Source organism: Hippopotamus amphibius, chromosome 6 (genome assembly GCF_030028045.1).
Source record: "Hippopotamus amphibius kiboko isolate mHipAmp2 chromosome 6, mHipAmp2.hap2, whole genome shotgun sequence".
NCBI lineage: Eukaryota > Metazoa > Chordata > Mammalia > Artiodactyla > Hippopotamidae > Hippopotamus > Hippopotamus amphibius.
In genome coordinates this window covers 113,302,310-113,324,247 of record NC_080191.1, presented here as the reverse complement: position 1 = coordinate 113,324,247, position 21,938 = coordinate 113,302,310, and the positions used below count along the sequence as shown (strand labels likewise).

Genomic DNA, 21,938 nt, shown 5'->3' with positions numbered 1-21,938 from the left:
CCATAAGAGCGATGATACTGGGCTTTCTTGTCACATTCCTGATTATGGAGGGGATGCTTCTAGTGATACCATCTTTCACTTACAGATGGCAAATATCCTCAAAGTTGTCTATGCACTGCTGGGAAGGCTGTGGAGAAACAGGCTCTCTTGTGCATTGCTGATGGGAGTAGAAATTGGTATAACCTCTTTGAAGGGTAATTTGATAATATTCAAATGGTCCCAGAATTTCCATTATTTCTGCATACCGCTAAATAACACATTTTTTTAACCTTATAAGGATGCAGCCTCTTCTGGAATTCCTCTGATTTCAAAGTCTCATTCTCAAGTTCTTGAAAACGAGGGCAGCTCCTGAAAGGCAGGTACAACAACTGAAGAACAGAGAAATTATAAATCTTTTATTAGTCGAAAGAACTAAAGAAGCTGCAGCCATTAGGTATAAAGTGACCTGAGTAAAAGATTTAAATGTGTTTTGAGCTGAATGCAATTCTAAAATTGAGAAAAAAGAGATAAATTATCTGCATGTCCTAAATAGTAGGATAGTAGGATATGTAACCAGAACTCAAAAGCTTTTTTTTTTCCTTTCATGAACTTGCCTAAATAGAAGTGTGCTATTGGTAAATATTCACACTTGGTTTTCCCTGTGAAATAATAACCATTATCCTGCTTCCTTCCAGACTGATTTCATTTCCAGCACTAGATGCACATCTATATACATGCACACACAACGAGTTTAGGGAAATGAATCAGAGGTTCCAGAAAGAATCTTAAGAGATCAATTAACCATTCACTGAAATAAGTTCTTGCAAGTTTGCAGACTGTTAAAATAAGGGAACATACTAAACACAGAAAAATATATTTGAAAACCTAGTATGAGGACAAAGTGATCATCCTAAAATGAGTTTAAATTTGACAATCTTTTGTAGTTTTAATTATAATCTACAGGCTGACGACTCCCAAGTTCATTTTGTTGCTCTTACTTTCCATCTGAGCTAGTCCTGTATTTCCCGCCCTTGGTGGATATCACCAGTTGGACATTTCCCTTTATCCTCAAATCTGACATGTACAAACCTGAACTCAACTTCTTCAGTTTTAACCATTTCCTTTTTGTAATCTCTCTACTTTTGCCAATGATGAAATTTATCATCCTGCTTCATGACTAATCACTTTTGCCTGTCTACTTTCAAAACACAGTTGATCTTTGAAGAATGCAGAAGTTAGGGCTGCTAACCCCCGCACTGTTGGAAATCTGGGTGTCACTTCCCAGTCTGTATCCACTGTTCCACATCTGGGGGAGTTAACCAACTGGGGATCGTGTGGTGCTGTAGTACGAATTTAGCGAAAAAATTCACATGTAAGTGGACCTGCGTACTTCAGACCTGGGTTGTTCCAGAGTCAACTGTATATCCAGAAGAGACCCCTTTTCTTATCCTTCGCTGTCCCCTCCCAGTCCAGACCACCACAATGTTTCAAGAGCTTCCTTTGTGACCAGTTTGCATCACAATTCATCCTCCACACAGTGACTACACTAATCCTCTTTCTTTCATTTTTGTAAACGCTAATATCAATATTTTAAAACCATCAATCAGATTATGCCATTCTATAGTTTATAAATTTCACTGGCTTTCCGTTTCACTTGGAATAAAATCCAAACTCAGCCCCTAGTGACCTTTACGTCCTGCTCTCCTACTGCTGCCCCCTCACTCACTCCTCTTCAGCAACACTGGGGCCTTCTTGCTGTGCCCTGAATACACAGGCTAAGGGTCTCTGTGTTCCCTACCTGAGACACTCCCCCCACTCCAGCTCTTCTAAATATCCTGCCCAGCCACTATCACATTACCTTGTTTTATTTCCTTCAAGGAACTCATTGCCATTTGAAATTATTCTATTTATTTATTCCTTTATCATCTACTTCCTATAAAATATAAACTCGAGGATATCCGGGATCTTGTCTATCTCGTTCACTGCTGTGTTGTCACAGCCTAGAACAGGGCCTGGTATATTAGCCACTACTCAGAAACCTTTTTTTTTTTTCTTTTGGGAAGTTGCTTCCTGTCTGTCATCTCTGATTCTGTGTCACCTTGTCTTACCTCGCCTTCCTTCCTCTAATCTCTTTACCATCTAATTTCAGGCCTTCATTTCCTCACTCCTGCATGGCTTCAACAGTTATTTTCAGAGGCCCCCGGATCGTTTCCCTCCAAGCCACTGTCAGAAAAATGCCCCAAAGCACCGCTCATCATGTGTAGGTACACAGTTTCTTCTATGTCCACTGCTTTACATCTAAATTTCTCTGCCTGGCTTTCAAAATTTTCCATGGCAGAAATGACATTATTGAGGGAAAAAGTACAGGACTGTTCATTTAAAGGTCTAGGTTTTAATGAATTACTTAACCTTTCTAGACTTTAGTTTTCTCATCCTACATATTGAAAGAATCAGGCTGAAAATAAAATAATCACCTGAATGTCTGGCCAGAATTTTGCAGTTTACAAAGTCATTTCCTTTTCTCAACCAACTTGGTTTTCCAAATGCCTGTGAAGAAGTTAGGTGTACTTCCCATTTTAACAATGGGTACTGTTGTTCCCATTTTACAGAAAAGGAAACTGAGGTGCAGGGAAGTTACTCAAGGTTGAGTGTCCGAAGTGGTAGGCGGCTCTCAGACTCAGGTTTTCCCAAGTTTAAATTCAGCCCTCCTTCTACATCTCACTGCCTTTGTCTCAAGATTCCTTCTACCTATTCCATTTGGATTCTTTAACCTGTGCCCAACACAGTTATTCAGTCTTATTTTCATCCTTTCTAAATATGAACTCTGGACACAGAAGGGCAAGCACTCTACAGTGACTCAAAGCTAAGCTTTTGGGCTGCCTTCCTCTCCTTTCCTACCCTGCTCCAAGGTCTGGGTCACGCTCTCACTCTGTCTGTGAAGACTTGAATGGCTGCCCTTTGGTAGCTCCGAGTATGTCTCCAGCATGTGCAGCTTGTTCTTGAAATCACTGCCCACCACCTTGCCTTGTATTCTACACACTTTGCACGTATGAATCTTTTCTCATCAAATGGATTATAAATTAGGGAAGAAAACTGGCCTCATATTTCCCTTCTATCTCTGTATAGCACTTAGCAGAATTCTGGGAGTAACCGGTTGATTGACTGATTTTGTTAAATTTCTTAGTTGATGTTAGAATCGTTTTCACCTCAGCGAGTAGGTAGCAGGAAGCCACAGGTAGACAATCTTGCTTGTTTCTCTCTCCCTCTCCCTCACTCTCCCTGTTTCTTTCTTTTTTAAAAAAAAAGTTTTCCTACTATGCTTTTATTTATTTATTTATTTGGCTGTCTTGGGTCTTTGTTGCTGCACCTGGGCGTTCTCTAGCTGCGGCGAGCCGGGCTACTCTTAGCTGCAGTGCTCAGGTTTCTCACTGTGGTGGCTTCTCTTGTAGGGGAGCATGGGCTCTAGTTCAGTAGTTGTGGCTCGCTGGCTCTAGAGTGCAGGCTCAGTGGTTGTGGTACAGGGGCTTAGTTGCTCTGCGGCATGTGGGATCGTCCTGGACCAGGGCTTGAACCCGTGTTCCCTGCATTGGCAGGTGGATTCTTAACCACTGCACCACCAAGGAAGCCCCACTTGGGGAAAATTCTTAAGTTACCATTTTCAGCAATTAGGTCAGATTTCTTGGTAATCTACCCCAGAGGTCTCTGGGCAACATTCTAGGTCTGGTAGTCATGTTAAGCCTCAGTCATAAAGAGAGGAGAAAGTCATGTTATAATGTGACTTCAGGGGAATTAAGAAGGCTTCCTTGTCCCAAACTATTTCCTTCAAACAGTCCATTATTCCACACCTGGAAGATTAGCTAGATTTATTTATTACTATTTTAAAAAATAGCAATTCCTCTGAAAAGATAAAAAGAGCTCTTGGTCAGTCCTACCCAGTGTAAATAAATTTGAGAGTTTCTCTTATATGACCTCATTTAGGCAATTTGGTTTATGGTACTGGTTCTCAGACTTGGCTGTCCATTAGAATCATCTAGGGAGATTTGAAAAAAATACTGATGGCTGGGTCCCACCCTCAGAAATTCTGATTTATTATGGGGTGTGCCCTGGGCATCAGGATTTAAAAAAATTTCCAGGTGATTCTAATATGCAGCTAACTTTGCGAACCACTAGTTTACACTAAAGGGAACTGCCCTGGAATGAGATTGGCCTGGTTCTAGTCTTAGTAGTGATGTTTATCAGCTGTGTGGTTTTAGATCTATTTTATTTGACTTCTCTGAGCACTTTTTTCTCTGACTGTAAAAGAAGGACAATAATACTGTCCATTCAAGGTTGTTATGAAAAGTAAATATGATGACACATATAACATGCTGGGCACCAATTCTGTACTCAAATCTTTCTTTTTTACGCTTCCTAGGAATGGGGGTTGCCAAAAGTTGAAAGACTAGCAAAACAAAGTGGATAATAAAACTCTAAAGAGAAATTCTGTTCCTACTCCCTCTTGCTAGGGCTTTCTATGTCCTTTGCACCTTTATTTAGGAAAGAATTAAGACCACACAGCCCATGGAGTGTCCAGACTCCCAAATCTACAAGTCCTGAGCCGCCTGCCTTCCTTCTTCCAGAACCAATGAAATCTCCCTGTTTTCCATAATACTGACCTGATCTTCAGAAACAGGGACTGTGTGCACTGGGATGGGCTGCCAGAGTAGGTTGGGATTCCAGATGTTGATACCCTCCGGGGGAAATAGGGCTGCAAGGCTTGTCATAGCACTCATCAAAGTCCGGTCAATATCCGTGCTTTGAACATAAACCTAGAGTGGGAAAATCAAAACAGAATCCAGTTGGGAAGAACTGTGTTTTTTTATTTCCCCCCCCCATGAAGCTAATAGTATATTTGAGAAAGGGCAGGACGCCATACCAAAATATCAGCAGACATTGTGGTAGCATGATAATCATAACACCTATTATGGAAGAGACAGTATTACGAGCATGCCATGGCATCAAGCAGCCTGGTGTGCCAACAGCTGAGTTCACAAAAGAGACCAATTAAGTGGTGGCTACTTGGCAAGCCAAAGTGTTTACTGAAGGTGTCCGTTTTGAACTTACGTGTATTCATACATTTTTTTTAAAGGAGTACATTTTGTAAACAAGATATCTGACTTTTATAAGTTCCTTGGGAAAACAGGGAACTTTTACAAATACATTGTGTTACATTCTTTCAAGGGGCAAGTTTCCCACCATTAGCTTCCCAACCTACCTGTTCATGTTTATAGGACTCGTTCAAGAAGGTTTCATATCGTTTCCTTAAGTATTCTCCAAGTTTATAATGTTGCTCCATGCCCAGCTATGGGAACAAATAAAAGCAAAAATTAGTGAAACTAAGTTCTCATCTCTCCTCATTGAATATGTAGAGTGAACAATGGTGTACGTTACTAGTTCCACAACGACAACACATTTTTAAATGAAAACAGGAAAAGAGAGCTGTAACCGTTTGTCATGACTCCCTGAGAAAACAGTTCATTGCCATCAGCACTTAACGTAGAGCCTTGCGCAGTCAATAGCTGGTGATTGGTCTGATTTAAGTAAATGGTTCATCTCTGGTGTGGTAGAGCATTCAGTCACCTTTGTGGGAGAGAATTTCAAGGGCTGGTTACCATGTGGAAGAAAGGCAACCATCTGATAAGAGGTTGGACGTGATGAGTCTAAAGATCACTTTCAGCCTCTGGGTACAACGACTGACTATCTGCACAATCACCTGTGTCTGGTTCATGAGAAACTAGAGCCCGTTACTCAGCGTGTGGCCTGTAGGTCAGCAGTATTCGCACCACTCGGGATGCAAATTCTTGGGCCCTATCTGTGACCTACTGAACCAGAATCATTGGGGGCAGAGCTCAGGAATCTGTTTTTAACAAGCTCATTAAGATTCTGATGGCAGTTAACCATTAAGAAGCATTGCCTTAGCTCACTGATCCTCAAGCATCAGAAGCAAAAAGTTATCTAGAGTGCTTGTCGAAATGCAAATTCCTCAGCACATCCCCCAGAGATTCCAGCTCACTGGATCCTGGGTGTAGCCCTGGAATCTGCATTTTAACAGGTGCCCTGGGTGATTCAGATCTAGGTAGTAGAGCACCATGCTTTGGGAAACACTGCCTTCAAGTCTGTCCTTAATCCAGAGCCTTTCCAGAGCTTCAGGAGTCAGAAAAGATGTGATCACTGTGGCTTCTGCTTGGTCCCACTCACTCATTTGCTTCTCACTCCTGGCTACCCTTCTAGGTGGGAAAAGAGGTAGGAAAAGAATAATGTGTGCTTTGAGGTTTGTGAGTTTCCTGAATGACCTGGATAGCTGAAGAAGCAGGTACTTTGGGTGTACTTTGTTGTCCTAACTTAAAGCTAACTTTCCAGGAAGTAGTCATCTTCTATAGAGTAGTGGTTTTCAAACCTTAGTATGTACAGAATCACCTGAAGGACTCATTAAAAACAAAGATCCCCAGGCTTCAAACCCAGAGTTTCTAGTTCAGTGGGTAGGGAGAATTACATTTCTGAGAAGTCTCCAGTTGATGGTGATGTTGTTTGTCCAAGGACCACACTTTGAGAACCATTGAACTCAAAGAGAACCATTGCTTTGTCAATGCAGATTGGAAGAACCTAGCCAAGGGCAGGAATTTGAGCTCTAGAACTTTGCTACTTCAAGAGTGGCCATATACCGGCACCATGGGCATCATTTAGGAGTATGTTAGAAATGCAGAATCTCAGGCTATGTCAGACCCAAGGAATTAGAATCTGCATTTTAGCAAGATCCTCAAATGATCATTTGCACTTGGAAGGTTGAGAAACACTGCTTTAGGAGAAACTGGTGGCCAGTCAAGAGAATACCAGAAGAATCCCACAGTCTGGAAGAATTTTTGGTTTTACTGGAATATTGCAGCAAGGGAATAGGAGGCTCGACAGAGCCATAGGTATTACAAAGCAGCCCTGAGTTTTTATAACCCTTCTCTGTTTCAGGGAGCCAGAGCTATGTAGGCTTTGGTGGGAAGAGCTCTGACTTGGGAGCTGGAAGATACTGGCCTCAAATAGCCTCTTGGCATTTTCTCCTTATTGAGGCAATTGAGTTAGGGCAGTAATTGTCAGCCTTGCTATACATTAGAGTCAACTGATCAACCAGGGAGTTTCTAAAAATCCCAACGTCCAGGCTCCACCCTAGATCGATTAAATAAGAACCTCCCAGGCAGACAACAATATTTTGTAAAGCTCTCCGAGTAGTTTCAACATTTAGCCAAGATCATGGTCCATAGATATCCAACTCTAAAAATTCTATGACATTTTCTTAATATATTTAAACAATATTTTGTTCAGGACAGGAGCAACACACGTGGCCTTGTGGCTCCAAACAGGAGGGTAATCCACTCTTACAGGTGAAGGCACTAGAGCATGACCACAGATGCTTTTCCCCTAGTTCACCTTTTTAGGAAGTAGGGCTCCCTGTGTTTAACTGACCACTTTTAAGGAAGGTTCCATCCCAATACAACCATCTGACCAAAAACCAACTTTGACCAAAAATCAATTTTGACAACAGCCCTTCCAAAGGAGTCATGTTTTCCCAAATCTGCTGATTCAGGATCATTTTCTACTTTCTTAGGTGCAGCCTGAGAAACTTAAGAGCCCAGCTTGTAAGCAACCCTTTGCTCTCTTCAGCTTCTTTAAGCTCCTGTATCTTGTTGTCCATGCGTGACTCTTATGCTTTAAAAAAGCCAGCAGCATAAAAAAGAACAAAACACACAATTCTATACAACTGTCCTACAGTTACTAGTCACCAGGGGTGACTTGATCTCCATCAGAAATTGCTGAGGCTAATCATTAGTGCTTCTCTTTCCACAATCATAATACACTTTACACTTTTTAGATCCCAGGTAACTGTGCAAAGCACTTTCCCAGGTCTGAGTAATGAAAGTAGTTATGTGGTTTCAATATTTAACAATTCCACAGCATTTCCCTTGAGATTCATCAGTAAGCTTTTGCTGAAAATCCAACCAACCTGAGTGAGTTGGCCAAATCCTTGTGGCCAAGAGGATTCCTTAATAGGGTCGTTAGGAAAGGTTTCGATGGGACTTCGGTCTCCATGCCTAAAAACCTGAAAATAGATTGAGATGCTAATGTTACCAACTTCACTTTGGTGTTTTGCCTCTGCTCATCATGATAGATTCTTCTTCTAAGCCTCTGGTTCTCAACCTTGGGTGTCCAATGGACTCACCTGGGTAGTTAAAAGAAATTCTGAGGACCAGATCCTACCCCTTGTGATTTTGGTTTAATTAGTTTGGGATGTGGCCCAGGCATTCAGATTTTAAAGACCTTCCCAGGTAAATCTCAGGTTAAGAACTGCTGTTCTAAGTTCACTAACATATTCTAATGGCTCATTATCTCGTTATTCACATTACCTGAAACACAGGAAAATTGTTAGTGCACTGTTATTGTTTCAGGTACTGTGAATGACCAGAGGATGAGCCGTTAGAATTCAGGTGACCTATACATGGAGACTGGTTTGAACATCAGACAGGGCAAGAAGGAACAAAGCTTAGCAAGATCACCTTATTGCAGACAAACTCTGATGAGACGTGTTCCTTCCTTAATTATGATTACAGTACTAATAGTGTTAACATTTTGACGTGTAATAATAGTGGCTTTTAAATGCTACATACAATTTGTGACCATCTTGAGGCAATGACTTGTTAGTTTTTAGAAGGTTAGGAATAAAGGATTTGCCAGCGGGAGATTACAAAATCTAATTCACAACCCTTTAAGAACACATTTCTCGATCTGTATGCATGTCATCATGCTGTTTTGATCGCACATTTTCCTCTTTGGGGAGAGTAGTCTGGACTTTTGCAATCTTGGTTCTTTGATTCAAGTATGCTTTCTGAATAGAATACCAAGCCAAACACAAAGCTGTTTTATACGCAAAAGATAAGGAAAGGAAAACTCAAGAAATACAAGACGAAGTCTGCACTAAAGTCAGTAAACATTTTTAATACAGAGGAGGGCTGCATATCACCTTGCATTCTCTGAGATTTCCTGCATTTGTCACTCCTACTACCTGGCTAAGATGCTCCACTGAGAAGAAAGCCAAGAGGCTGCTCTTTCGAAATCCTGTAAAACAGTTCAGCAGGCACAGAACAGTGTCCTTAGAACAGACTCAGACTTCGGTCATCTTTGATACAGGATTCTAGGAAAATGAGGGAGGCGTCTAAGACCTGGATGGTGTCTCTGGTGTGTGAATAAAACTTATCTTTTGGCCCCCTGAACTGGTGAGAAATTGAAATCTCAGTAGAACAGGCTATGGCAAACAGAGGGACAACGGTGTGGTGACTCTTAAGAAACTGTTTTGGTCAGGAAAGGAATTACTGTCACGGTCACCTCGTGGCAGGAAGAAAGGCTGCATGCTCTCTGATGAGCACCGACAGATACTAGTCACCAGGGGTGACTTGATCTCCATCCGAAGTTGCTGAGACTAATCATTAGTGCTTCTCTTTCCACAATCAAAACACATTTTACACTTTTTAGATCCCAGACCTGAGTAACTAAAGTTATTGTATGGTTTCAATGGATTATAAACCCCACCTTGTTTAGCTTCCAGGGTTTCTCAGCCTCAGCACTGCTGACATTTTGGCTGTGGGGGCTGTCCTGTGCATTGTAGCACGTTTAGCAGCATTTCTAGCCTTTGCCCCTCAGGTGCCAGTAGCACCCCCCCCATTTGTGACAATCAAAAAGGTCTCCAGGGACTTCCCTGGTGGTGCAGTGGTTAAGAATCAGCCTGCAAATGCAGGAGACATGGTGTGATACCTTGTCAGGGAAGATCCCACATGCCACGGAGCAACTAAGCCTGCAAGTCACAACTACGGAAGCCCGTGAGCCCTAGAGCCCATGCTCCGCAATAAGAGAAGCCACTGCAATGAGAAGCCTATGCACGGCAAAGAAGAGTAGCCCCCGCTCTCTGCAACTGCAGAAAGGGGCAAAACCACCCCTAGTTGAGAGTCACTGAGTTATCCAAAGAGAAGTTGGGTGAGAGACATTGTAGTAAAATAAGTTACAACACTGCCTACTGTTGCCGAGAAAAAACCTGGCCTTTGTTCACTGATGCCGAATAGAAATATGGAGACAGAGCTTTGGAGGAGTAGAAAGGAATCAGTTTATTTTGTTGTTGTTATTTTGTTTGTTTGTTTTTTGTTTTTGCTTTTTAAATGATTTTTGGCTGCATTGGGTCTTCGCTGCTGCACACGGCTTTCTTTAGTTGTGGCGAGTGGGGGCTACTGTCTGTTGCGGTGCGTGGGCTTCTCTTGTTGCGGAGCTCAGGCTCTAGGTGCTCAGGCTTCATTAGTTGTGGCACGTAGGCTCAGTAGTTGTTGCTCTGCGGCTTGTGGGATCTTCGCAGACCAGGGCTCCAACCTGAGTTCCCTTCATTGGCAGGCAGATTCTTAACCACTGAGCCACCAGGGAAGTCTGGAATAGCTTTATTATTTTGCCAGGCAAAAGGGGAACACAGTGGCTAGTTCCTCAAGAATTGTGCCCCCGTCCTGGGGGAACAGGGAGAGGTCTTATGGTTGGGGCTTGTGGTCAGGGGTATGAGATAAGGATTGAGGCAGTCACAGTCTTGCATTCTTCTGATGGGTGGGTGGTGAGGTAGGTGGGAGTCAGCATCGTCCACCTTCAAGTCCAACGGGTCTGGGGTCTGCGTGCTTATGGGCAGCGTACCATCATTAACCGTTAACGTCTCCCACCTGGAGGGAATTTCAACTTCGGCAAAATAGCTCAAAGATATTGCTGTGTGTATTGCTGTTGGGGAAACAAGACCTGCCCCAAGGCTGCGCTTGACTGTTTCTCCCAGGTCTCATGCATCCCCTCCCTTTGCTAATTAACAGCTGCTTGAATCTGCCCATTGGAACTCAGGGAAGGTCATGGAGGCTGAATGAAGGCTGTTTTCCTATAATCAAAGAAATAGGCGACACAGAAAGGCTTTGTGCCCACAGGGCTTTCTGCAGTATCACTACCAGCCTATCACCACAATAACTCCTCAATAATTTTTTTTAAAAAAATATTTCATGTATGTATGTATGTATTGGCTGCATTGAGTCTTCGTTGCTTCTTGTAGGCGTTCTCTAGTCGCAGCGAGCAGGGGCTACTCTCCTTTGCGGTGCGCAGGCTTCTCAGTGCAGTGGCTTCTCTTGTTGCAGAACACGGGCTCTAGGTGCATGGGTTTCAGTAATTACGGAGCACAGGCTCAGTAGTTGTGGCACATGGGCTTAGGTGCTCCACGGCATGTGGGATCTTCCCGAACCCACATCCCCTGTATTAGCAGGCAGATTCTTAAGGACTGCACCACCAGGGAAGTCCCTCCTCAATACTTTTTGAATGCCTGCTTTGTCCTAGAAGCTGGGCTAAGTGCTTCTCATACATTTAATCCTCTTATCAATTCTACAAAGCAGTTAGTATCATTATCTTCATTTCACAAACCAGAAAACTGACCTTAGTTAAGTGACCTGCCAAAGGTCATACAGTGTATAAGTGGTAGAGCAGAGATGCAAACACAAGGCTGTGTGAGTCCAACACCAGCTTCAGAACCCAGGTAAGAGGCTCAATTCTCTCCACTCAAACATACCCCTCAGCATCCCACCAGTGGACTATCTAGGATCTGGGGCTTTTTTTATGAACTGATTGGAAGCTGGGGGGTGGGGGTAGGAGGGGAGGATTATACTGCATCAGAGGAAACCAAAACCTTGATGCAAAAAACATCCCCAAACATTACTTAAAAGACAAAGATAAAGTTATGCAACTAAGTGACAGCATGGCCTGGGGAGAACAACAAGTGTGGTGCCCTTAGAGGAACATTTTAAAGAGCAGAGCTGGAACAAAACCATGAGTAAGCTTTCCTGCTCTGCTTTTACAGGTCAGGAATAACCGTACTCCCCTACATTTCCATAGGTTTTCAGGGCTTCTGAGGTAGTGGCTCAAACATGCTGTGAATTCTAGGAAAGAAAGAATCACTTAATAAACCATCTCCTAGTGACCTCAAAAAAAAAATAAATAAAAGGCTATGAGAAACAAAACAAAACAAAATAAATAAACCATCTCCCACCTCCAGCGCTAGAAATCAAAACGTGTGTGTGTGTGTGTGTGTGTGTGTGTGTGTGTGTGTGTGTGTGTATGTGCGCGTGCGCCTGTGTCCTCAAGCACATGCAGGTGATGTTTTCGAGCTTCTGAAATTTCTCCAGTTTAGCTGGAGCCTTTGGACTATGCCCAGGCATTTTTTTTAAGTCTGTGGCAGGGCAATCTTCTTAACTGCTGTCCTGCCAAACTCATAACCTCTGTTCTCAGTCCCGCTATTGCACTCCATCAAATCCGTTAGAAACCTAAGACAATAGTATTAGCAGTAGGACTATGTGAAGTACCAGCGGTAATTGCAAAAGGAAGACATCCAAGATAATAACAACCCCTTATGTTTGTGCTACCCTCCATGGTTTTGTACAGGTCTTTCCCCTGCCGTCTCTTTTAATTCTTACAACTCTGTGAGGACAGGTCGGCACTATTGCTGCACTGAAGAAATAAGGAAACCGAGGCTCAGAGGGATGGAGCAAGCCGTCCAGATCTCCTACATCCCATGATGCTAGCCCCTTGGTTTCCCTACCACATCACACTCACTTCACTCTTTTAAATCACAGGTAACCTTTTAAAAGGAACCATGATTGGGTACCCGTGTGACGGATCCTGCTCCGTGGAGTCTGCCACCCAGATCTGGTGCACTGCGTGGGATGTGGGGACCCTGACGACTGGAGGACATCATGTCCGGTGCCCCTTCCCTGGCAGCAGTCAAGTGCTCTTTTTAAAAATGTCAGTCAGAATAGTCTCTTGATTGCTTAGAACTCTTTCATGCCCTCTCATTCTATTACATTTTTTTTTGCAGAAAATGAGAAAGATAGATACAAAAATAGAGACTTTTATAATGAGCCCCTATGAGTTCACCACTTTGCTCCAACAGTGATCGTCGATGCACGCATGGCCAGTCTTGCTCCATTTATTCCCTCTTACTCTCAGACATTATATCATTTCCCATTGCTCTTTGCAGAAAATTCAAAGTCCTTCCAGCGGCTCACGACACCCTCCCTGATGTGGCCCTGCCCACCTCCACATTCTCCTGTTATATTCTTGCTAAACGCGCTTAGCCGAAGGAGCCTCTGCTGTGCTAACCAATAGGTTAAGTGTGTTCCAGTCTCAGGGCCGTCATGTTCTAGCTGCCTGGAATGTCCTGCTTCTGCATGTGCTGGCATATTCACTTGGTCGCTAAATACGCGTCCGTCCTGAAGAAGGCAGCCTCTGCAGGGAGGCTGCTCTTGACCACACAGTATCAAGTAACTCCTGCTCCATCCCTTTCTCATCACATAGCTTCATTTTTTACCGTGATATTTTCTTTTCTTCTTCTTCTTTTTTATTTAGTTGTGTGTGTGCATGTGTTTTTAAGTATCTGGCTTCTCCCCATAAACACTGTGAAAGCAGAATCTTTGCTGTCATGGGCACCACTTTATCCCCAAACAGTGCCAGACACATGGTAAGTACACACACAAAGTGCTTTGTTTTAATGAATGAATGAATCTTGGGTTGGGTCCAGCTCCCTCCAGGTACACAATGGCTTTCTTTCCAATCTTCTCATTTCACCAGGGCTTTTGAATTTTCATCCCTACTTATCAAAGTGTGCTGTGTGTGCTCTTCTTTTCCACCTTTATTTCACTCTCTTATCTTTCCCTTTATGCCTTGCATTTGTGACTGCTTCTAGAACAGTGAGTCTGCCCCTAGATTAGATTGGAGTCCGATAAACCATCATGTTGTCCTGAAAGGTGTGGAATTCAAGACACATCATACAACTTTGGGATGATTCTGGAAATTCTAAAAGGGACCTTGGCTCGTGGCATTAAACTCCACTCTCTATTTTGTTAGGTGTGCTCATGAATAATCTCTTGTTGCACAAACCTTGCCATGAATGAAAGTTTATTTTATTTTCTTCTTTTAGGAACTGAGAAATAACTCCATTAGTAGAGAGAATTTAAAAGTGAAAGAGTTTGGGACTTCCCTCGTGGTCCAGTGGTAAAGCATCCACCTTCCAATGCAGGGTATGTGGGTTTCATCCCTAGTTGGGGAACTAAGATCCCACATGCTATGGGGTACCTAAGCCCACATGCCACAACTACTGAGCTCAAGCGTTTCACCGAGAGAGCCCACTTTCTGCAAACTACAGAGCCCACGCACCCTAGAGCCCACGTGCCACAACTAGAGAGAGAAAAACCCACACACCACAACTAGAGAGACACCCACACGCCACAACAAAGAGGCCACGGCAAGGAAAGATCCTGCATGCTGCAACTAAGACCAGACACAGCCAAAAAAAAAAAAAAAAAAAAGGAAAGAAAGAAAAAAGTGAAAGAGTTTGGGTAGAAATGAATGAGTTGAGTATATGAATGCCACTTCAGAGGTAAGAAGGGAAACCGACTGCTGTGAAAGGACTCAGGGTAGGGATATGCCCTGCAGTTGCCATGAGGAAGGCTGAGAAACCTGCCATGCTAATGAGACGTCTCCAGGGCCTAGGAGAACTCAGAGGCCTGCAGGAGAAGGGAGGGATGAAACTGCATGTTACACTGAGGGGAACTGCACGATGTCTCAGAAAAGCTCTGGGCTTGAATTGGTTAGACCTGCGTTCAACGCCTTGCCGGATGATCCTGGGAAAATGATTTAACTTAAACTTTTGCATGTCTCAATTTCCCTCTCTGTAAAATGAGAAAATCCTTATTTCCCATGCAGGAGGATCACGGGAATTAAATGTGTAATATATGCAAAGTACTGTGATGATTCATAGTACTGAACATACAGGATGCACTCAGTACACGAGATTTGCTATTCGACCTGTTACTATTATTGTGGTGGTGGTGGTTGTTATAAATATTATTCAGGCCTTGGCTTAGCTTCCTGCTGTGCTTCCTTTCCTGCTGGTAGCAGTGGGCAGCATATGAGGGCCAATGAGAACCACCAGCTGAGCAAAGGGAAACAGTTCTTCTTCAGGAAAATATTTCTATTAATTTCTAATCGTCTCTCCCCCACTTTTATTTTCCTGACTGAAAAGAGAAACTAATGCTTCCTTTGGATTGAAGACACTTTGAAGCTTTCAAGAGCCCATGGGTGGCAGCCTGGCTGACTGAAGTGACTTGAGGTCCAATACAATGTCCCTGATCAGTTCACCAGCCTGAAGATTTGAAAAATGCATTAGCAGGAAAGTGGGAGAAGACCACGTAAGTAAACTGAAGTGACCTCCTACTTGTCCCAGCACCAGCCCTCAGTGCACAGTGGCCTGTCCAGCAAATGGGTGTGAAGGGCCTGCAGGTCCCCGTGGACGGCTCCGCTGCTCTTTGGCCCTGGCAATTAGGGAGCCACAGCGCGGGGGAGAGAGATCGAAGGGCTGTTTGCGAGCTGAGGCGGGAGCCCTGGTTTTTGTTTTCCGGGGAGAGTTTTATCTGGTATGTCTTTTATCAGCCAGCCCACAGTCTGGGCTGGAGATGTGCCCTCAGACACTTACAGGACTCAGTGCCCCACAGAGAAGTCCCAGCTCCTTTCCATTACTGTCATGTGGAGCCAAGACAACGTCACAGGCCTTCCCGGTCCTTTGGGGGACTCAAAATACAGCATGCAAAGAGCCTGGCATCTAGTGGATGCTTACAATACGGTAGCTGTAACTGTAACTCTTATTTTAATAAAAGTGCAAAAGAGGTTTATAGGCCTTGAGAAGTTTCTGCCTGTGTTCAAAGGTACTGTTCAAACATAACAATGAAGATGAAGGCGAAAAAAAGAGCAATCAGTAATCTATTCTAGCCAGAAGTTAAGAAGGAAAGGACCAGTGTATCAGCAGACTAGTAAGTCAAACAGTGGCTAAAATGAGTAAAAACTGTTTACCTTCTTGTCACATTTTAAACATATATTTTTTCCAGTTTTGATTGTGCCAGGGGCCCAAAGCTGGGAAGAAAACTGATCAAATTTAAAAGAAAAAAGACATGTAAATATCCTTTGAGGATAAAAAGAATAGAAAAAAATTGACATTTTTAATTAACTGGTTATGTGAACATTATAAAAAACACACATGAGATAACTGTGTGAGTGTATATAGTCAACACCACACAATGGTTACAACGTTTCAGGCTTTTACCAGACAGGCTTCTAAGTACTTTTGTGTATGAACTCAATGAAGCTTTACAGTAACTCCATGAAGTACTATCATCCTCATTTTACTGATGATGAAATGGAGACTCAGGTGGGTAAAGTTATTCATCCAGTCACACAGCCTGGAAGAGGTTGAGCTGGCATTCATACTTCGGTGGTCTGATTCTTGAGCCTGTACTTTTAACCACTGTGCTGTATGGTATTATGTAATACATGATGTTATAAATTTCTTTGGTATTTTTATCCCCTATTTCTTTTTTTTTTTCCTTTTTGTCATTCTTTCTTTTTTTTTTTTTTGGTGGTTCCACGTGCCTTGCGGAATCTTAGTTCCCCAACCAGGGATTGAACCCCAGGGCCACAGCAATGAAAGTGCTGAGTACCAACCCCTGGACTGCTAGGGAATTCCCTCTCATATTACTTTTTAAGAAGTTCAAATGTTCAATGCCTTGCATGTACCCTATCTCATGGCATCATCTTTTTTCCACCAACCAAAATTAGAAAGCAGGGTCGTTTTGATTTCTTACTCTCTCTTAATATCCACAGTCAACTCACAGGGATTCTTCTGCCTTCACAGTTTTTAAAAGAAACTCTTCCAATTTTACTGCTTTCTGATCCAACTCAGTTCTTCACTCTGCTTCTCCTGATCTGTGGTAATATCTCCTCTCTGTTCTCCCCTTCAGCTTCTCCACACCTCAAGTCATACTTACACCCAGATGTGTGTCTCCCCCAAGACAAAATAAGTTAGAATTCACAGGTGGGGGAGACGAACACAAACGAGGTAAGCTGTTAGCCTATGGTCCTAGTGGACATGATAACCACCTAATACCTTAAGTTTTCTTTGCTGAAAAATAATGAAGGAGTATCTAGAACCTTAAGGATATTATATTAAGTAAAATAAGCCAGTCACAAAAAGATAAGTAGTGTATGATTCCACTTACACGAGGTATGTAAAGTAGTAAATTCATAGAGTAAGGAAGTAGAATGGTGGTTGTGTGGGCTGACGGAGAAGAGGCTGGGGAGTTACTGTTTAATAGATATGAACTTTCAGTTTTGAAAGATGAAGAGAATTCTGGAGATGGATAGTTTTAATGGTAAGCACAAAAATGAATACACCTACTGCAATTGTACTGTGCACCTAAAATCGTTAAGGTGAAAAATGTTATGTTCTATTTTACCACAATTTAAAAAAAGAATAAGGCTCTACTAGATTTTATACAAAAAGTTGGAAAGTTTCTGCTTTAGACAGGTGTCTGATAGCAGCACTTCACATTTATACGATGGTTCACACTTTCATATATATATCATGCCATTGGAACCTAAAGACAACTCTGTGAGAGAGAAATTATAGTTATGGGACTTCCCTGGTGGTGCAGTGGTTAAGAATCCACCTGCCAGTTCAGGGGACACAGGTTTGAGCCCTGGTCCAGGAAGATCCCACATGCCGCAGAGCAACTAAGCCCGTGCGCCACAACTACTGAGCCTGCGCTCTAGAGCCGGTGAGCCACAGCTACTGAGCCCACATGTGGAAACTACTGAAGCCCGCTTGCTCTAGGGCCCACGTGCCACGATTATGGAGCCTGAGTGCTGAAACTACTGAAGCCTGCGTGCCTAGAGCCTGTGCTCCACAGCAAGAGAAACCACCTCACTGAGAAGCCCGTGCACGGCAACGAAGAGTAACCCCCGCTCGCCGCAGATAGAGAGAGCCCACGCACAGCAACGAAGACCCAACGCAGCCAAAGGGCGAAAAAAAAAAAAAATTATAGTTATGATTATTATCTCCAACTTTAAGTTTAGGAAATTTGAGACTCAGCCAGATTTAAGTGACCGGTTCTTCATCCTATACCTGGTAAATGATGATAAAACTTGAATTAATGAAAATTCGATATTTTCCTAGATATGGCTTTCAACTTTTATTTTAGCACATAGCATTAGAAAATTGATGACAGCATTAGACTGCCAGCCTGAGCAGTAACTTGCCAATCTTTTGCTTTCCTAGGAGAGTTAAGGAGGAACGCTGAAGGTCTGCTATCCCTAGAAGTGTGTGTTGGCCAGCACCATCTGAGTTTACGTAACCACAGTATGGAAGTTACCCATCCCAGCGTAGAGATGACGTGCTTCAGATTTGGAGGCTATTTGCATCAAGGAAATTCTATTACTTGAGTAGAAATGTTGCATGGTTAACTGTGAAGAATGAGACTTTGTGACTCATTATCCCTTTCTTTGTAAAACCTAGGTGGAATGAGAAGGAATTTTTCTCTTTGAGATCACCTGCATTTGTGTTTTCTCCCAGCTTAGGGGAGAGAGAATGCTTTAAAATGGCATTTCCCTATTTATGGATGGAATAATAATGTATGGGGTTACTTTAAAAAAGTCCATTAGGAGTGGATGAAACAAGGGTGGCCATGAGTGATAATGATTGAAGCTGGTTGATGCGTACCTTGAGACTCACCGTACTTATTATTCTCTGTATAAATTAAAAAAAATAGCAATTCTCTAAGGGTTTTCTATGGGACATTCTGGAAAAAAAAGAGGAGATGCATTCTGTAGTCAAAATTTAGGAAATACTTTGTTGTACAGTAGAAATTGGCACAACACTGTAAAGCAGTCATACTCCAATAAAGATATGAAGGAAAAAAATAAACAAAATCAAACAAAAAAAGGAAATAGTTTCTTTAAAAAAATCATAGGAAATATAATTTTCTAGGTCCTTTCCTTGAAAGCCACAGTACGTATTAGAATATTAAAGACTCTGAAAAGTTCTGCATATAAGAGACCTTTAAACACAGTTTAACCCACATTTTCTTCTCAAAGCTGATTTGACTATTGAAACACCTGTTAACAACTTGTCAAACTAGCATTCAATGGATCACATGGGTGAAGCTGTTTCGAAAGAGCATGTGGTGATTCTGTTCATGGGAGAGAACATGAACCGGATAGTTTCCTGTTCTTTCTGCCAAGAACAGTTTTTCAGAATTGGGGGAGATTTCTTTTTCCTGGATCACAGTAGAAAAGCAAGGAAACCACCTGCTGACTAATGAGTGAAGCCAATACACAAACCTTGATGGGGAGGCCTCAGCTCCACGTGCTGGGTTAGACACACAGCAGGACCAGGATGTGTCTAGTGATTAAGGGCAGGCTTCAGGGATCATACAGGCTGGGTTCAAATCCTAGCTGTGTGTGAGCAAGTTGCTTAATCTCTTTGTGCCTCAATTCCTTCGTCTATAAAACAAGGTTAATAGGGTTAATAAGGTTTTTATGAAAACCTTATAGAATGGTTCCCAGATTCAGCAAATAAAAATGCCGGATGCCCAAATATTGCATGGAAACATATGTATACTAAAGAATTATTTGCTGTTTATCTGAAATTCAAATTTAACTGGGCATCGTGTGTTTTCTGGTAACTCTATTTAAAGGGTTGTTGGGAGGATAATGTAGCATAATCCATGGACATCTCAGAACAGTGCGTGGCACATAGGAGGCGCATAAGGACCTATCGGTTATTGTTATTAATGTTACCATTTTAATCAGAGATACCTTTCTTTTATTCTGGTTCTCCTAATAATTTTCTAGGGAATTCCCTGGGTATATAATTGAATCATTTATAGTCAGATATTTTCTATAATCAGTAAAAAGAATATAATGATATTTTCCAGCTTAAGTCCTTAGATAGAGGTAATTTTGTGGCAAAGAAAGTTGTATTAAGTTGCGCTTAATATACCACTAATGGAAGAAAGCTGTGGTAGGAAAAATTGTTAACATTAGTCTTGTATGGTAATTGTTAAATTTTTTAGCTCCTGGAGAGCTACTTTTGTAAGGTTTTTCTTTGGGAAGTATTAACTTGTGGTCCCTGAACACACGTTAACCAAGAGTGGAGAGGAAGAAAGGAAACCCACAACAGTTTGGTAGCCAAGGGAAGTCAGCCTGGGCTGTTGTAAAACATGGAGGTGAGAATGGACCAGAGGCAGTTAGCTGAGAGTTCACTGTAATTTCTCAAAGAGGATTACCCCTCAACCAGCTTGTCACGCTGTTGACATGCAATTTCTGCAGAGTCCCTACCCTTGCTTAATGCACGTTTGCAAGGAACATACTGACATAAGTAAAAGTCTAACTCACATGGATTTCCCTATATAAAGTACACAGTGTTATACAGCCTTCTTTTTTCCCCAGCATAGAAGTCTGACAGCTAGTGAATCATTCATAAAATCATTGATGATATATTTCTCTGGTTCTCTCTCTCTCGCTCGTTGACTCGTGACCTAGTAAAGATTTACTGGACTAAAAACCGTGATTTGCATAAATATGAAACTTTTCTGTAGAAGGGAAAGAAAGGAGTCCTGAGTACAGCAAGCTGAGAAAAATAAGAACTTCATGTTTAATTTTTAAGTAAAAGTTGACCTCCATTGAAATTATAAAAATAAATTTTGGATATTCTTTCAGAAAGAAAATTTACTTAGAATACTTTTACTCTATCAAATGAAAAAATGTGATAAAGAAAAAGAGATCAAGAAAGCCTGTAAAATACAAGGAGAAGGTCAGAGGCAGAAAGAGACAGTGAGTGAAACAGAAAAAAGAGAAAGAGAAACAGTGAGAATCAAAGACAAAGACAGAAACCAAGAGATATAAAGGAATTAATTCCAGGGCTGTTAGTAAAGTGGTAAATCCCCTTTACTTTGCAGACTCTCTCCCTATCTATTTTTTAAAACGATGCCAACGGTATATTTTCTTTCCTTGACAACATACATTAGCCGCCCCATCCCACTTTCCTAACTTGTCACACAAACCATGGGTGGGGAAAAAACATGATTTTAATGGTCAACCAAATCTATGCGTCAGGAAGTCATCCTAGAACTTGAGTTTAGTTGTACTTTTATGCTTCAAAGACTGCTTATAAATATATCAGGAAAAAGGGCAGGGGCTACTTAATTCAGAAAATGACAGTTTTTATTGGCTTGCCAACAAATAATCATTAAATTGAACGAAGCCAGTTTAGGCTCTGGTCCTAAACAGATCTAGAGAAGGCGTCTCCTGGCCTCCTGTGGCTATCATCGAAAGAAATCTACACTCAAGGCAGTTGTAAAGTAAGGGAATACATAGGTAACACTGGCGACGTAAAAAATAACCAAACCAAACAGGTTTCTGTTAGGACATGTTCGGTCTTCATTAGGAGGAACTTGCGAAACTTGCTTATTCACTTTCTGAGTTTGGTCTCCGGGAGACTACACTAGGGTATAACGAAACCTGACACTGCTGCTAACAGTTCTATGGGAAAAGCAATGAGAAAAGCCTACTCACCAATGTCACAAACCTCAGCTCCCTGGCTCCCACACCTCGGTCCAGCGGGGAGGAGAGCAGAAGCAGGAGGCTAAGGCAAAGGCGTGCTGCCCTGACCACAAGCAGGTCAGCAGCCCTCATGCTGGGGTGAGCTGCTTCTGGCTGGAGTTGGGACGTGCTGCTTCCAGGGCAAAAGCCATTAGAGGGGAAGCTATTTAAACAAGGGGTTGAAAGGGAACTGGGAGGAGCCAAGACTCATGAATAGTAAAATCTCCAGGTAGCTTGGGGTGGGGTTTGGCCTGTGTCTGGTCACATCACTTTTGGGCTGGGTGTCAGAACTCAGTGGTCTTCTGAATTTCAGTTAGAGCACTGAGGTCCAGAGAGGGGAGAGCTGTTGCCTAGGGTCACGGAGCACATTGCTATCTGTTTCTTTTTTAGTCTGTCTTTAT

At 42.4% G+C, this 21,938-nt stretch overlaps 1 protein-coding gene across 10 annotated transcripts in view; it reads right to left on the bottom strand.

Annotated features, from left to right (window-relative positions):
- ACP3 (acid phosphatase 3) overlaps positions 1-21,705 on the bottom strand; it is a 47,997-nt gene extending 26,292 nt beyond the window's left edge. For 7 of the 10 annotated variants that reach the window (XR_009054355.1, XR_009054356.1, XR_009054357.1 and 4 more), the window contains exons 1-5: positions 21,511-21,705; positions 8,009-8,104; positions 5,234-5,320; positions 4,635-4,787; positions 270-368 (exon numbers count right to left, since the gene is read on the bottom strand). Coding sequence is in view for 7 of the 10 variants with exons in the window: in XM_057739584.1 (XP_057595567.1) it covers positions 270-368; positions 4,635-4,787; positions 5,234-5,320; positions 8,009-8,104; positions 21,511-21,630 (555 nt within the window). In the remaining 3 variants the exon portion in view is untranslated. The remainder of the gene's footprint in view (positions 1-269; positions 369-4,634; positions 4,788-5,233; positions 5,321-8,008; positions 8,105-21,510) is intronic. The other 3 variants (XM_057739588.1, XM_057739590.1, XM_057739587.1) reach the window with 2 other exon arrangements.
- Positions 21,706-21,938: the final 233 nt, after the last annotated feature.